Consider the following 17,940-nt stretch of genomic DNA (forward strand, 5'->3'; position numbering starts at 1 on the left):
TAGTTGGGATCGAAGCCAGGTCTCCGGTGCTGCAAGCACTGTAAGGCAGCACACTCTACTGCTACGCCACCATTATTGATCTCACTACTGCAAGAGATGTGGGGAATACAAGTAGGGTAGGTTTGATTCCACCCTACAGATCCCTGGCGAGTATGTACCCAGGGTACAACATATTGTTTGGACTCTATCATCAGGGTTGAACATTAGAGATGGAGCAGTAGTGAATCACAAGACTGATTCTACCAACAACGAGGCACAAGCCTGAACATCCACCTCTTGCTGCTCCCCCTCCCCCTCCATCATGCTCTATAGCCATTGAAGTGGATAGGCAAATTGGATTCATACTCATTGGAGCTTAGACCAATGAGAAATGATATTATGAGATTGTCAGGGGGAACAACAGGGTTGATACTGAGAGGCCACTTCCCCTCCTGGGGCATCTAGAACAAGGTGAATGTTTCAGAATCAAGAGTTACCATTTTAGATGGAGGAGAGTCTCACCACAGTGGAGAGGCAAGGTAATGATAATCAGGCAAGATAACTGAAATCTATTTATTAAACTATCACTGATAGGAACCAAATATAATTGAAAATATTTGCCTTCAGATGAGACTTAGAGCCCAGAAATGCCACATCCTGTGGGTGTCATGGCTGGTAGATTGTGTGCAAGTAAGCAGGAAGTTCTGAAATTAAAGAAAGGTAACTTTGAAGGTATGAGACGTGAATTGTCCAAGATAGACTGGCAATTGATTCTTAAAGGGTTGACGGTGGATATGCAATGGAAGGCATTTAAAGGCTGCATGGATGAACTACAACAATTGTTCATCCCAGTTTGGCAAAAGAATAAATCAGGGAAGGTAGTGCATCCGTGGATAACAAGGGAAATCAGGGATAGTATCAAAACAAAAGATGAAGCATACAAATTAGCCAGAAAAAGAAGCCTACCAGAGGACTGCGAGAAATTAGGGGAGGAGGAAAGGGGCTTAATTAGGAAAGGGAAAATAGATTATGAAAGAAAACTGGCAGGGAACATAAAAACTGACTGCAAAAGTTTTTATAGATATGTGAAGAGAAAAAGATTAGTTAAAACAAATGTAGGCCCCTTGCAGCCAGAAACAGGTGAATTGATCATGGGGAACAAGGACATGGCAGACCAATTGAATAACTATTTTGGTTCTGTCTTCACTAAGGGAGACTTAATTAATCTGCCGGAAATAGCAGGGGACCGGGGGTCAAATGAGATGGAGGAACTCAGTGAAATCCAGGTTAGCCGGGAAGTGGTGTTGGATAAATTGAATGGATTAAAGCCATCTCCAAGTTTGCGGATGACACGAAGCTGGGGGGCAGTGTTAGCTGTGAGGAGGATGCTAGGAGGCTGCAAGATGACTTGGATAGGCTGGGTGCGTGGGCAAATGCATGGCAGATGCATGGCAGATGCAGTATATTGTGGATAAATGTGAGGTTATCCACTTTGGTGGCAAAAACAGGAAAGTAGACTATTACCTGAATGGTGGCCGATTAGGAAAAGGGGAGATACAACGAGACCTGGGTGTCAAGGTACACCAGTCATTGAAAGTAGGCATGCAGGTACAGAAGGCAGTGAAGAAAGCGAATGGTATGTTAGCATTCATAGCAAAAGGATTTGTGTATAGGAGCAGGGAGGTTCTACTGCAGTTGTACAGGGTCTTGGTGAGACCACACCTGGAGTATTGCGTACAGTTTTGGTCTCCTAATCTGAGGAAGGACATTCTTGCCATAGAGGGAGTACAGAGAAGGTTCACCAGACTGATTCCTGGGATGTCAGGACTTTCAAATGAAGAAAGACTGGATAGACTCGGCTTGTACTCGCTAGAATTTAGAAGATTGAGGGGGGATCGTAGCGAAATTTACAAAATTCTTAAGGGGTTAGACAGGCTAGATGCAGGAAGATTGTTCCCGATGTTGGGGAAGTCCAGAACAAGGGGTCACAGTTTAAGGATAAACGGGAAATCTTTTAGGACTGAGATGAGAAAAATGTTTTTACACAGAGAGTGGTGAATCTCTGGAATTCTCTGCCACAGAATGTAGTTGAGGCTAGTTAATTGGCTATATTTAAGAGGGAGTTAGATGTGCCCCTTGTGGCTAAATGGTTCAGGGGGTATGGAGAGAAAGCAGGTACAGGATACTGAGTTGGATGATCAACCATGATCATATTGAATGGCGGTGCAGGCTTGAAGGGCCGAATGGCCTACTCCTGCACCTATTTTCTATGTTTCTATGTTTCTATGTTCTAGTCTTGAGCAAAACCACAGCCATCATCCAACTGTTGGCCTTGGTGGCATCTGCCTGTCTCAGTTCTTGTGATGGCCACAGTCACAACCAGAGGGTAATAATTTGGACCAAGCACTTAGTGGTATCGCAGTGTAATGAGGCGCTAGAGAAGTGCAGGTATTCAGGTTAATCCTGAAATTATGTCCTCTTACTTAAGGAAGATGATCTAGAGACAGATCTATCAAGACTGAAGCCCAACCCTGAGCTCGATAGACCTGTGGAGGAGTTGAAACAGTATGAACAACTTTGTCCAGAACTTGTTGGATATTTTCAGGTGAGTTCTTGGAGCTTTCTGGCATTCAATTGTTGCTTTTAATATTAAATTATATTGTGAAATAATTGTATCTTGATGATCAGAGTTAATAGTGACATGAATGTCTGCAGCTTTAGTCACACTCCAATGCAATGATCAGATAGGAAATATTTTGAGGAATATGGGCCAAATGCAGGACAAGTTGGGCTGAAGGACGTGTTGTAAACTCTGCCAATTTCATCCCTTGTATTAATACTTAAACCACACATTGTTACTCAGTAAAATGGAGTCTATCTCCACTCTTTATTGCCTTTCCTTGCAGTTCACTGTCCATGCTCGCTACTACACATGGTGTTCTTAAAAAGGATGTGTGTAGAGAATTATTAAAGTGAACATAGTAATATAACAGAACAACACTTCAGAAGTTAATCAGCCCATCATTCTTCCCTCTGCCTGTCTCACCACTCAGCTCTCCTCTGCACACCAGCTGCCTTAGGGTCATGGAGAATGAAACAGAGTGGAAACAGGCCCTTTGGCCCAACTTGCCCACACCGGCCAACATATCCCAGCTACACTAGTCCCACCTACTTGCGCTTGGCCCATATCCCTCCAAACTTGCTCTATCCATGTAACTGTCTAACTGTTGGGATAGTCCCAGCCTCAACTACCTCCTCTGGCAGCTTCTTCCATACACCCACCACCCTTTGTGTGAATCTCCATCGTAGCCCTGATCCAGCATTTTGACCTGAAATCAGACAATCCAAGTGAGTTTGTGGGCAGGATGGAAGTTAGTGGTGAAGATAATGATATCGATGCGTTCTGCACGGGTGCGGGAAGCAGCGTCGATGCAGTTGTCAGCGTAGCAGAGAAAGATTTGGAGTATGGTGCCAGTGTGCACTTAGAACAAGGATCGTTTGGTGTAACCAAAAAGGCCGGCATAGCTGGGTCCCGTACGAGTACCCATGCTGCACCTTTAACATGGACAAAGTGAGAGGAGTCGAAAGAGAAGTTGTTGAAGGTGAGGACAAGTTTCACCAGGCGGAGGAGAGTGTTAGGAGAAGGATCTTGGTTGGTTCTCTGTTGGAGGAAGAAACAGAGGGCTTGAGACCTTGTTGGCGGGGTGGGGGGTTGAAGTGTAGAGGGACTAGGCGTCCATGGTAAAGATGAGTGAATGGGCCCCTGGAGACTGAAAGTTATTAAAGTGTTGAAGAGCGTGTGAGGTAGACAGTCGGAACCTGTTAAGGAAAAAAGGGCACATCTTCAAGGTGGGACTGGCAAAGTTTAAAGAAGATGTGTGGGTCGGATTTTTACACAGAGAGTGGCCTGGCATACATTGCTGGATTTGGAATGAGCTGCTGGATTTTAGATAGGCACATGGATATGTAGTGAATGGAGGGAATGTGAAGGCAGATGACATTAGTTTATCTTGGCATGATGTTCACATTGTCCGCTGAGGGCCTGTTCCTGTGAAGTACTGCTCTATGTTCTTTGGAATTTTCTTTTAATTCCTTTTGATTCGAAACACCATTGTATGTAATTGCCTTATGAGATTGCGACTGTTAAACCACACAATTAACATTTCAATGTTTTACCACAGTGTAGGATTTAATTGGTAATATGCACAATCCTGAAGAAGGAGATGCGGTGGAGAGCATGTTGCTGTATATGTGGAAAATAAAATAACCCCAATTTAAAGACTGACATTCATTAAACAGAATAATTAGGTTTAATTCAATCGGGAATGTAAAATGTTATAACATTCAACTTTTGCAGTTTGATATCTTTTGAATCCCTAGATTATATTCTCATTCATTCACAATTTATGATTAGGGACTTTATTGAAATGAATTAAAACTTGAGGAGTTCCATGCGTGTGTGTGTGTGTAGGCGTCAGTAGTGTAATCTTGCCATGTTCCAGAGGGACTGTCCCAGCTTCCTTCAAAGTCTCGACCCGTATAAGACTCAAGGACTCGAATCATTAACTGTCAGCAGTTGGTTTATTTTACTTGCGCAAGGGGAGATGCGTCTCAAAGGCTGTGACCGCTTCACCAACGTTAGTCAGCACAACAGTATATTCATACACCAAGACAACTATTGCCGATTGTTAATCATCAGGTCTGCACACAATACTCAAAGACGACACATTTCCACTGCGGAAAGCCCCTGTACCAATAACGTGTCCTATGCACGCTAATTACGCGACCTCATCGTCACGTTGAGGCGCAACGGTCCCGCGAGAGTTGCGCACGACTTCATGCGCCCGCACAACCGTCTGAAGCATGTGACGTCATTTGAAGGTGGACACAAAATGCAGAAGTAACTCAGCGGGACCGGCAGCATCTCTGGAGAGAAGCAATGGGTGATGTTTTTGGTCGAGACTCTTCTTCAGTCTGAGAGAAGGGTCTTGACCCGAAACATCATCCATTCCTTCTCTCCAGAGATGCTGCCGGTCCCGCTGAGTTACTCCTGCATTTTGTGTCTATCATCAATTTTCTTGGCCCCGCTCTGGAAGTAGAAGTGGGGGCGGATCCGGACCGCAATGGCCGTGAGCCCCAGGCTGAGTTTGACGATCGTTTGCCTGCTTCTGCTGCTGTTAAAGGTGAAACGTTGTGCCACGCCAGGGTCTTGGGCCTGTCCCACTATGGCCGTCAGTTACGCGACAGGCCGCTGGCGCGCGAAGATCTCGTTCGGAACAAAATGCCGGAGCACTGCGCGATACTGCGCACAACTCCATACCCCTCCACACTTCTCAGTGGGCCCCGCGTGGACACATGATGCCTGTGCGCCTCAACGCGACGAAGAGGTAGCGTAATTTACGTGCCAAGGACACGTAAGTGGGACAGGCCCTGAACAGGTTCTGACTGTCTAGACTTAATACACAAAGACGAGGGCTTAAGTAGATCAATGTGTTAATCACGGTGCTGAGTTTGCACCAAGCACACACAGATTGGACCATATTGTGTCAAGTATCCCGTGACACGTTGTGATAGTTACTACAGCCAGGCTTTACGTTTGCACTTTGCCTATCTTTGTCTTGCCATAAAGTGCTCCCGCATCCTCTTTCTAGAGGGATGTGCGGAAGAAGCTCAAGCTTCCTATCAGAAACTTACCAGAAAGATAATGGAGATGATGTGGCTGGGAACTCACAAACTCAATGGGACAGGTATCATTACTGGATAGAAATGGGTGACGTTATGGGTCGAGACCCTTCTTCAGACTGAGTCAGGGGAGAGGGAGATACAGAGGTAAGGAAGTGTAAGGTGTGAAAACGAGACAAAGGTGATGCAAATCAAGGAAAATGTACATTTAAATAGTTGTTTGCTAGGAGATGGTAATCAGGTAGGCTTAGGAGGACTAAGCGGAAGTGTTCAGCGAAACGATCGCCGAGCCTGCACTTGGTCTCGCTTATATATGAGCCCATACCTGGAACAATGGATAGAAACATAGACATACAAACATAGGTGCAGGAGTAGGCCATTCGGCCCTTCGAGCCAACACTGCCATTCAATATGATCATGGCTGATCATCAAAAATCAGTACAATGTTCCTGTTTTTGCCCATACCCCTTGATTCCTTTAGATCTAAGAGCTAAATCTAGCTCTCTCTTGAAAACATCCAGTGAATTTGCCTCCACTGCCTTCTGTGGCAGAGAATTCCAGAGCAGAGAGAAACAGTAAATGAGGTTGGAGGAGACACAAGTGAACCTCTGCCTCACCTGAAAAGACTGTCGGGGTCCTTGGATGGAGTCGAAAAGGGAGGTATAGGGACAGGTGTTGCATCTTCTGTGGCTGTATGGGAAAGTACCTGGGAACAAAACTTTAAGGTGAGAAGGGGAAAGCTTAAAGGAGACGTGGGTCAAGTTTTTTTACACAGAGGGTGGCGAGTGCCTGGAATGTGTTGCTGGGGGTGGTGATTGAGGTGATAGTAGTATTTAAGAGGTTTTTGTATAGGCACCGGATGTGCAGGGAATGAAGGGGTAGGGATTATGTGCGGGCAGATAATTGGTCTTGGAATCATGTTTGGCACAGATCTTGTGGTCGAAGGGCCTCTGATGCAGTGCTGTTCGATATTCTATGTTCTATAATTACAGCAGGAACTTCATCAGCTGGGCAAGTGGGCTGAGGAATTGAGTTTAAATCGTTAACGTCAGATGTTGCATTTTGGGATAATGAACCAGAGCAGAACCTTCATTGTGAGCAGTGGGGCCCTGGGTAGTGTTGCAGAGCAGAGGGATCTAGAAGTGTATAGTTGCCTGAATGTGGCATCACAATGAACAGGTTGGTGAAGAAGATTTTTGGCATGTGGGCCTTCATCAGTCGGGGTATTGAGTGTAGAATGTGGGTTGTTATGTTACAGTTTACAAGTCTTTGATGAAACCTTAGTTAAAACCTTGCCTTCAATTTTGGTCACCCAGCTATAAGAAAAATACCATTAAGCTGGCGAGAGGGCAGGAAAGATTTATGTAGATGTTGCCAGTACTCAAGGGATTGAGTTATAGGGTTGGGTTGGGTAGAGCATCATTCCTTAGTGCGCAGGAGACTGTGGAGCAATGCAGAGGTTTATGAAATCCTACGGGTGAATGCAGTCTTTTACCCAGGTAAGGGAATCAAGAACCAAATGACTATGGATGAAGGTGAGAGGAGAAAGATTTAAACTGAACCTGAGGGGCAACTTTGATGTCTTTGTGGCCAGTTTATGGATGATACGAAGATAGGTGGAGGGGCAGGTATTGTTGAAGAAGCAGGGAGTGTGCAGAAGGACTTGGACAAGTTGGAAGAGTGGCCAAAGAATGGCATAGTGTAGAATACAGCGTAGCAAAGTGTGCGGTCATGCACTTTGGTAAAAGGAATAAGACAAAGATTCTTTTCTAAATGTGGAGAAGATTTAGAAATAGGAGGTGCAAAGGGATTGCTGATGCAGGATTCCAAAAATTTTAATTTGCAGGTTGAGTCGGTAGCAAGGAAGGCAAATGTACTAGCATCCATCTTCACAGAAACAGAATATAAAAACAGGGATGTAATGCTGAAGCTAAATAAGGCGCTGGTCAGGCCACATTTGGAGTATTGTGAGCAATTTTTGGCACCGTATCTGCGGAAGGATGTGCTGGCTTTGGAGAGGGTCCAGAGAAGATTTACCAGAATGATCCCGTGGATGATCAAGTTGACATATGATCACAATCACAATAATACTTTATTAGCCAAGTATGTTTTGCAACATATGAGGAATTTCATTTGCCAAGTCAAAGAATAAAGGACAAAGGACATTTATTGTCACGTACACCAATTGATGTACTGTAGTTTGAGTTGTCATTTGCAGCACACCAATAAAAATGAAACACAACATTAAAGAATTTAACATTGAACATAAAAACATCCCCCACAATGGTTCCCACCTGAGGGAAGGCAACAAAGTTCAGTCCTCTTCCTCTTGTTCACCCATGGTCGGGCCTATTGAGTCCTCCACAGTTGCCGCAACGGCGGCCCAATGTTTCAGGCCCTCTCGCCGGATGATGGAGCTCCAATGTCGGGAGAACACTCTCAGCGGCTTGGAGTGTCTGGAACGGCTACTTCCTCTCCGGAGACTGTGGCTCCCGAAGTCCAAAGGCCGCGCTGGTTGGAGCTCCAACACTGGCGATCTCGGCGAGAGATCCCAGGCTCCGTGGTGTTTAAACCCAGCGCCGCCCGCAGCTGGACGCTCCGTGAACACAGCTCCGCGATGTTGGAGTCGGCGGGCTCAGCACTACGGAGCTTACCACACGGTGACCCGGGTAAGACATCGCCCGCTCTGCAATGGCGCTTCAGCACTGTGCCGCCGCCGAAGCTGAGGTTCTGGCTGGACCCGGCAGGAAATGTCGCTCCAGTCCCGTTGGTAGGCAGCGAGGAAGGGGCGAAGATGCGGCTCGGAGGAAAGCCGCATCTCCAACCAGGTAGGGACTGAGAAATACTGTTTCACCCTCCCCCCCCCCCCCCCCCCCCCCCCACCGCCCACATAAAAAAACTAGACCTCCCAAACAAAAACTTTTAACGCACTAAAAATTTTAAAAAGGGTGAAAGGACAAACAGCTGCCAGGCTGGGCAGCCATACTCAATGGTGCCCCCATAGTCATACAAATAAAAAGCAACGGAACACACAAAATATATTTTAACATAAACAACCACCACAGTGACTCCTCCACATTCCTCACTGTGATGGAAGATAAAAACAAAGTTCAAATCTCTTCCCTTCCATTCTCTCCTGCGGTCGAGGGCCTTGAGCCCTCCGTTGATGGGACAATCTTCACTCCCGTAGCCGGCGGCATTTGGGCCCTCCGCATCAGGGCAATCAGCTCTTGCATCGGGGGGGGGGGGGGGGGGGGGGGGTGTCAACTCCCCTGTGCCGGCAATCGGACCCCAGGTCAGGGCTATTTGAACCTCTGCGTCGCTGGAGCTTCCCGACTCAGCCTCTCCCGAGACTGCGAGCATTTGATGGTAAGTCCGCAGGTCGTGGTTGGAGCGATCCCAGCCAAGGGATCATCTCCCAGGTTAAGTCCACGTCCCGCGGTGGAGCTCAAGTCAGTGCGAGGAGGTCTCCAGCTCTATCGATGGTAGGCCAGAGAGCGACCGGAGATGCAACCCGAAAATTAATCGCATCTTCGGCAAGGTAAGAAACTGAAACAAAATGTTTCCCCCAACCCCCTACCCCTCCCCCCCACATAAAACAAACCAGAGAACATTTACACAAACTTTTAACACACAATAAAAAATGTTTAAAAGGCAAAATAATATACAGACTGTTGGCGGGGCTGCCAATTGTGCGGCGCCCCTGGTGGTATGATGAGCGTTTGACAGCTCTTGGCCTGTCCTCACTGGAGTTTAAGATGAGAGGGGATCTCATTGGAACTTACCGAATAGTGAAAGGTTTAGATAATGTGAATTTGGAGAAGATGTTTCCATTAATGAGAGACACTAGGACCAGAGGGCACAGCTTCAGATAGGTAAACCTTCGGAAAAGAGATGAGGTGTAATTTCTTTAGTGGAGGGTGGTGAATCTGTGGAATTTGTTCCCACAGATGGCAGTGGCCAAATCATTGGGTATTTTTAAAGTATAGATGGATAGGATCTTGATTTCTAAGGATGTCCCGGGTAGCTCTGTGCGGGCAGCGGGAATATCCCGGGGAGCCACGCGGGCCTGATTCACTCGTCGACCAACGACCCACGACCGCAGCGCCGACCGATGACTGGAACGCACCCCAGTTGGCCCGACTCGCAACACAGGAATCCCAGGGAACTGTGGAGAAGCTGGGCGGTGAGGCTTGCCTGGGTCAAAGGAGCCTCTGCGGCAGCGCCAATGGGAGCCTCGGCGCCAATGGGAGCCTCGGCGGCAATGGGAGCCTCGGCGGCAATGGGAGCCTCAGCGCCAATGGGAGCCTCGGTGGGAGCGGGAAACCTGGCAACAGGGGGAAGACAATGGGGACCCGGCGTGGGAGATGGGAGGGGGACACTCTAGTTTTAGAATCCTACGCTCAGGGGGTTAGCCACTGTGCACACGGCAGCCAGACAACAGTCGCTTTTCCTTTTATTTTATTTTTCACTTTTAATTTCAAGTTTTTGTACCTTGTGTGTCATGACTGTTGGCAGACCAATTTCCCTCCGGCGATGAATAAAGTTTTACTGTATCGTATCGTGTTGTTTGTCAGGGGTTATGGGGCGAAGGCAGAAGAATGGGGTAGAGAGGGAATACTAGATCAACCATGATCAAATGGCAAAATGGCCTCATTCTCCTCCTGTCTTCTGGCCTAACTTTTTCACTCAGAGGGCAGTGGTTTACAGAAGGAGCTGCCAAGGAAATGATTGTGGCAGGTACAATAATAACATTTAAACAACATTTGGACAGGTACATGGATAGGAAGGGTCTAGAGGGATATGCGGCAAACATGGGCAAATGTGACCAGCCTGTATGGACATCGTGCCTGCTATGGATGAGTTGGACTGAATAATCCTTTTCCATGTTCTGTGACTCTGTGACCCTATGAACCTATGTGTCTTTAGTGGAAGAAAATGCTGAATGCTGAAGTGTGAGGCAGTTATCATCGTAACTCGGGTGAAGATAACGTAATCAGGCAGAATGATGGATTGGAATGCTGGACTGTGTTTGGGGGAGCACAGGAATGTAGATAGGAAGTAGCTGAAACAAAGAATAGAGAAGCATTGAAGGGGAGGCTGCAGACAGCATGGAAACAAAGGAAATTGGTGGTCATGTGGTAGATAACGGTGCAGAACTGTAGGAGAATGCTTGTGTTGAGCATAAAAATGCTGGTATGGAATATGCTGTACATCCTTCACAATCTACTCAGTAGCCATACTGTACACTCATTGCTTAATGCATATTGGTAAGCAGAAGGACAGTGATGTGTGTGTGCGCGCTACCACGAGTAACATTTTCTAAGAGTGGATGCTGTTGAAGATGAGTAAAGGTTTTGCGTTGTGTTACTCGATTGAAGTGTGAGTGGATTTTGCAATGTACTGCTGGTTATTGGGCTGCTTTTCTTTTATCTTTCCTGGCATTTGAGGGTCATTCTCTCTGATCCATTTCTTAGACTGCTTGCCTCTGCTTTTACTTGGACTTTCATGTCAATGGCACATGGTGGCGCAGCGATAGATAAGCTCCCTAACAGCACCAGAGACCCGAGTTCGATCCTGACTACTGGTGCTGTCGGTACGGAGTTTGCACATTCTGCCCATGACCTGCGTGGGTTTTCTCCGAGTGCTCAGATTTTCACCCACATTCCAAAGACATGCAGGTTTGGAGGTCAATTGGCTTCTGTAAATTGTCCCTTGTGTATAAGAGAGATAGTCAATAGCCAATAGACAATATGTGCAGGAGTAGGCCATTCTGCCCTTCGAGCCAGCACCGCCATTCACTGCGATCATGGCTGATCATCCACAATCAGTACCCCGTTCCTGCCTTCTCCCCATATCCATTGACTCTGCCATATTTAAGAGCACTATCTAACTCTTTCTTGAAAGCATCTGGAGAATTGCCCCCCACTGCCTTCTGAGGCAAAGAATTCCACAGATTCATAACTCTCTGGGTGAAAACGTTTTTCCTCATCTCTGTTCTAAATGGCCTACCCCTTATTCTTAAACTGTGGCCCCTGGTTCTGGACTCCCCCAACATCGGGAACATGTTTCCTGCCTCTAGCATGACCAATCCTTTGATAATCTTATCTGTTTCAATAAAATCCCCTCATCCTTCTAAATTCCAGAGTATACAAGCCCAGTTGCTCCATTCTTTCAACATATGACAGTCCCGTCATCCCGGGAATTAATCTTGTGAACCTACGCCCGGCATCCACATAGCATCCTCCTCACAGTTCACACTACCACCCAGCTTTGTGTCATCTGCAAATTTGCAAATGTTACTTTTAATCCCTTCATCTAAATCATTAATGTAAGATCTAGTGAATGATTTAATTGGCACCAGTTTAGTTTTGTTTCGAGATACAGCGTGGAAACAGCCCTTTGGCCACCAAGTCCACGCCGACCAATGATCACCCATATACTACTAGCCTACACACTACGGACGATTTACTGAAGATAATTAATATACTAACATGCATGTTTTTGGAATGTGGGAGAAAACCGGAGCAACCAGAGAAAACCCACACGGTCACTGCTGGTGCAGTTTATATAGAGTTTGTAGGGAGAGGGTATAAACCCCATGCAGCCAGCAACCGTAGTCAGGATCAAACCGAGTCCAAAGCAGCAACTCCACCACGTTGCCACTGTGCCACCCTGAGGGGCTACATTTTCACGGATGTGAAATGAGCTGCCAAAGGAGGTGTTTGAGGCAGTTACCATAACAGCATTTAAGAGATAAGTATCGTGGAGAGGTACATAGAGTGGAATGGCTTAGAAGGACATGAGCTAAAGGTGGGCAAAATGGGGCCAGCTTACATGAGGCATCTTGGTCAGCATTTTGAACAGACAGGCAGTTTCCCTGCTGTATGACTCTATGCTACGACAGAGATATCCTGCAGGGTTCCAGGCATGAGCCTAACCTGCGACCTGTGTAAGCGGAGTATCGATTAGATCAAGGCACCAATGTTCTGATGACTGACATCTGCTGGATTGCCACAGAGGCACTGAGCATGACGTGAGGCAGGAAGCACAAATCAGGGCACAATATAAGAGTGTTCAAAAAGGAACTGCAGATGCTGGAATATCGAAGGTACACAAAATTGCTGGAGAAACTCAGCGGGTGCAGCAACATCTATGGAGCGAAGGAAATAGGCGACGTTTCGGGCCGAAACGTCGTCTATTTCCGGGTTTCGGCCCGAAACGTCGCCTATTTCCTTCGCTCCATAGATGCTGCTGCACCCGCTGAGTTTCCCCAGCAATTTTGTGTACCCACAATATAAGAGGATTGTTTGAACGAGATGTAAATTTCACAATCCTTGCAGGGTTGAAATTGTACGGAAGTGAATAATTCTGAATTGTCTGTCTTTGTCTTGGGATCACACAACAGTAGCAAGGATTGACCTGCTGAAGTCTGTTGCCAGGAAACTATTCCACTGCCCATTGTCCTGTTATTTTATGTTAACTTGCAAATGATAATGTTGAGTGTGTGATGTAGGTACTTTATTTTTTAATTAATGAATAATATAGGAATCTGCTTGAGCAAAATGTCATTGAGTTGGAAATTAATTAGTCCAATGGGGAGTCTGCGATGAGGATTCTGTCAAATTCATTTAAATAGTTCTCCTGATTAGTTTCACTGTTGTCTGGAAAAACATTTATTCTTAAATGAAGTGCTTGCCATACTGCTTTATAATGAATCCAAGCAGCATAATTGTGGAGTCCGTTAATCAGAATTAATTAGATTAAATTAAATGAAAAAAGGTTGGTGGAATTTTATTGACAATTTCTTATACTAACAACCATAGTAAAACATCAACATTTCTGCAACAGACACTTCAGAGAAACTGTCCCTAGTTGGATAAAAGCATGTTGATTTTGTTATTGTCTTCTGGTAACATATTTAACTGTGAAGCATGAAGGCAGGCTTGGAGAAGTTGTGTGTGCTCTGGTTCCTTGCACTATGTGCACTCTTACCAGATGGGAGAATGGAGGCAGAACTGTGAAAGATTTGGATACATATTTGAAGCAGAGAAATGCACAGAGCTGCATGGAGGAGGCTAACTGATGGAATTGATTTGTGATTATCCTGAGCAAATTGCTAATCAAGACAAGGGATGCGTGTCCCAGTGACAGTGGTGTAGCTGGTAGAGGTTCTGCCTCACCACGCCACACACGCTGGTTCGATACTTGCCTTAGGTACTGTCTGTGAGGAGTTTGCACGTTCTCTCCATGACTGTTGGGTTCCTCCGAGTCCTCCAGTTTCCTCTCATTCCGAAGGTATGTGGGTTTGTAGGTTATTTGGCCTCTCTAAATTGCCCCTACTGTGCAATCAGTCTGGAGAAGGGTCTCGACCCGAAACGTCACCCATTCCTTCTCTACAGAGATGCTGCCTGTCCCACTAAGTTACTCCAGCATTTTGGTTTTAACCATCTTCGGTTTAAACCAGCATCTGGAGTTCCTTCCTACGCATAGAACTAGTTTGGATGGGTGATCGGTGATCAGAGTGGACTTGGTTAGTCGAAGGACCTGTGTCAATCAATTCCAGTCTTCTTCCTCCCACACGAGGTCCCAAACATCCCATGTTCTGGCCAGCAATTTACTTGGAAAATTCCAAAATGAATTTGGGAGAGATCATGTGGTGGAAGTATAGATATGTGTGAGTATATCTTGTTAAGAGCTGAGTGAATGGTGTAGTATGACCTCTGTTACATTGTTGTACCTCCCACTGCTGTTAACTGGTTGAAAACTGCCTTCAATAAAGAATGTTTGCAAGTTGGTCGATCCTGTTATGCTGCCTTTGTGAGCAAGAACACTAAATAGTGTACCAATACGTTAGAGGTATTATCTGGATATAAAGTTTGGATATTGCAGATATTGTTATAACCGTGCAGTCAATCAAACTTCAACAACTTTATCTTGATTCTAAATAAGTAACTAACAAATATTTGGTGAATCTGTGAAATCTGTGGCCACAGAAGTTTGTGGAGGTCGTCAATAGATATTTTTAAGGTGGAGATAGATAGATTCTTAATTAGTACGGGTTTCAGGGGTGATGGGGAGAAGGCAGGAGAACGGCATTAAGAGGGAAATAGATCAGTCATGATTGAATGGCAGAGTAGACTTAATGGGCCGAATGGCCTCATTCTGCTACGATCACTTATGAGCCCGAATTTAAAAAAAGTGCTTGAGTAACTCAACAGATCAGACAGGATCCCTGGAGAACATGAATAGATGACATAGAAAGATAGAAACATAGAAAATAGGTGCAGGAGTAGGCCATTCGGCCCTTCGAGCCTGCACCGCCATTCAATATGATCATGGCTGATCATCCAACTCAGTATCCCGTACCTGCCTTCTCTCCATACCCCCTGATCTCTTTAGCCACAAGGGCCACATCTAACTCCCTCTTAAATATAGCCAATGAACTGGCCTCAACTACCTTCTGTGGCAGAGAGTTCCAGAGATTCACCACTCTCCGTGTGTAAAATGTTTTTCTCATCTCGGTCCTAAAGGATTTCCCCTCTATCCTGAAGCTGTGACCCCTTTTCCTGGACTTCCCCAACATCGGGAACAATCTTCCTGCATCTAGCCTGTCCAACCCCTTAAGAATTTTGTAAGTTTCTATAAGATCCCCACTCAATCTCCTAAATTCTAGCGAGAATTCTGACGTTTTGGGTCGGGACCCATCCCCAGATTGATAGTAGTAGGTGGGGGGAAATCTAACTAATTTATATTTACATTTTAATCACTGCAGGATTCAGACCTGGATGACCAAAGTTTCCAAGATGAGGATGCACCGTGTTCCATGGTCTTCACACCATCAGGCCCCCTACATCAGGAGGACTCCAGAGTGTGGCACAGAGATGGTTTTGGGAAAGATTCACCAAAGCCGCACAATCCGTTTAGAAACAGAACTCATCAAACATCTGCATATGCATCTGGCATTGGGGGGGAAGGTGGACCCAAAGGATTTCCAAAGAATCATTTCACAGACCCAACTAAACCCAGTATCACGAACCATTCAAAGGATAAAATGAACGAAATGCATTTGGACATTCAGAAGGGTGGTGCTGACTTGTTGAGAATAAATCCAGCTTTACACAGCCCACACGTACACAGTGGTGCTTGTGAGAAACATGGTGGAGCCCTCAATCCAAGTTGGGCCATTGGTGGAGAGCACGAGGGTCAGAATTCTGTACATAAACTTCTAAAAGTCTGCAAGGAACTAATTCCTTTCCACGACCCGTATATTTACACCATCAACGCCGAGGAAACAAAGTCTGTGGCGAATTATAAAACCTTGGCGTTTCCAGATTATTGGGGTCACGTACCACCACACTCCAAAGAGCCGCTGGTGGGTCGGTGGTGCGGAGGTCAAAGGTAAGTCGCTGCTTTTATGAAGTTCTTTATAATGTTTGTTTAATTCTTAAAAAGATCATTTCTACTGTTATTCACAGTAAGAAGTTCTTAAGTTCACATGTTCAAGCAGAAGCAGAATGATGTCATTCAGCCCATTGTCAATGAGGATGAGGGGATATCTTATAGAAACATATAAAATTATAAAAGGACTGGAATAGCTAGATGCAAGAAAAATGTTCCCAATGTTGGGCGAATCCAGAACCAAGGGCCACAGTCTTAGAATAAAGGGGAGGCCATTTAAGACTGAGGTGAGAAAAAACTTTTTCATCCAGAGAGTTGTGAATTTATGGAATTCCCTTCCACAGAGGGCAGTGGAGGCCAAATCACTGGATGGATTTAAGAGAGAGTTAGACAGCTCTAGGGGAGTCAAGGGATATGGGGAGAAGGCAGGCACGGGTTATTGATAGGGGACGATCAGCCATGATCACAATGAATGGCGGTGCTCGAAGGGCCAAATGGCCTCCTCCTGCACCTATTTTCTATGTTTCTATGTTTCTACGTCAACTCCGCCATTCAATCGTGGCTGATCTATCATTCCCTCTCAACCCCATTCTCCTGCCTTCTCCCCAAAATCCCTGACACCCGTACTAACCAGGAATCTCAATCTCCACTTTAAAATATCCATTGACTTGGCCTCCACAAACTTCTGTGGCAATGAATTCCACAGATTCACCATCCTCCGTCTCAAGAAATTCCTCCTCATTTTCTTTCCAAAGGTACGTCCTCTTATTCTGAGGCTATGGCTTAACCCAGGTACTCATGCTAAACACACTCTTGTTCTGCACATAACTAGTCCATCAGGTGCCCCGATTATTTGTATCATGGAACCATGCAGGATGCCCACCCTAGTCCACACCAACCATAAAAAACTACTGACACAAATCCTACCCAGACATTTTATTCTCTCTACGTTCCAATATACTCCACCACTTTTCCCTCATCCCAGATTCTACCCACTACCCTACACACCAGTAGCAAATTTGCAATGGCCAATTAACCGATCAACAGCACATAGACCAGGGATTCACAACTTTTGTCATCCCCTTTACCCCCGGCAACTTTAGTAGCACATAACAATGTTATTTCACTTATTTATGATATACCAGAACCAAACACAGTCAGTCAATTAGAAAAAATATATACAAATCCAGAATCAACAAATGTACCCCTGGGGGTAAATTTCCCCGCTGGTTGGGAACCTTGACATAGACGGATGTGTGAGGAAACTGGGCTACTCGGACAAAATCTGCAGTCATGAATAGATAGTAATCATGTATTGTTTTTCTGCTGACTGGTTAGCACAAAACTAAAAGCTTTTGACTGTACCTCGGTACACGTGACAATAAACTAAACTCAACTGAACACAGGAAGAACTTACAAACTCCATACAGACAGCGCCTGAGGTCAGGATTGAACTGTGATGGAACAATGAAGCAGCAGCTCTACTTGTTGTTCCACTGCTCCTCGCAGTCTCTTTTTCCAAGTGCTATATTAGGCCCCAGATTCACTGTAGATACAAGGATTGCACATGCTGGAATCTTGTGTAGAGCACAAGGGCTGGAGTAACTCAGTAATTAAGGCATCATCTCTGGAAGACATGGATAAGTGACATTTCAGGTTAGGACACTTCTTCAGTCATTTGCTTTGCTGCATTTACACCTGCCAGCAGTAATCTGGGTTGCTTTTGTAAAACAAAATGTCCTCTTCTCATTGGTATGAAGTAAGGTTGTCTTCTCACCAGTTCCCAAACAAAAGCAGCAGCAAGGTGTAGTGTGGAGGGAAGTGCAGCACTTCCTTCATATAGAGTCTTAGTATCACAATCACACAGTGTGGAAACAG

At 45.5% G+C, this 17,940-nt stretch overlaps 1 protein-coding gene across 1 annotated transcript in view; it reads left to right on the forward strand.

Moving 5' to 3' along the window:
* agbl1 (AGBL carboxypeptidase 1) overlaps positions 1-17,940 on the forward strand; it is a 332,335-nt gene that overhangs the window by 55,422 nt on the left and 258,973 nt on the right. The window contains exons 10-11 of the mRNA XM_033050120.1: positions 2,468-2,584; positions 15,437-16,062. Of these exons, the coding sequence (XP_032906011.1) occupies positions 2,468-2,584; positions 15,437-16,062 (743 nt within the window). The remainder of the gene's footprint in view (positions 1-2,467; positions 2,585-15,436; positions 16,063-17,940) is intronic.

This window comes from Amblyraja radiata, chromosome 34 (genome assembly GCF_010909765.2).
Source record: "Amblyraja radiata isolate CabotCenter1 chromosome 34, sAmbRad1.1.pri, whole genome shotgun sequence".
Classification (NCBI taxonomy): domain Eukaryota; kingdom Metazoa; phylum Chordata; class Chondrichthyes; order Rajiformes; family Rajidae; genus Amblyraja; species Amblyraja radiata.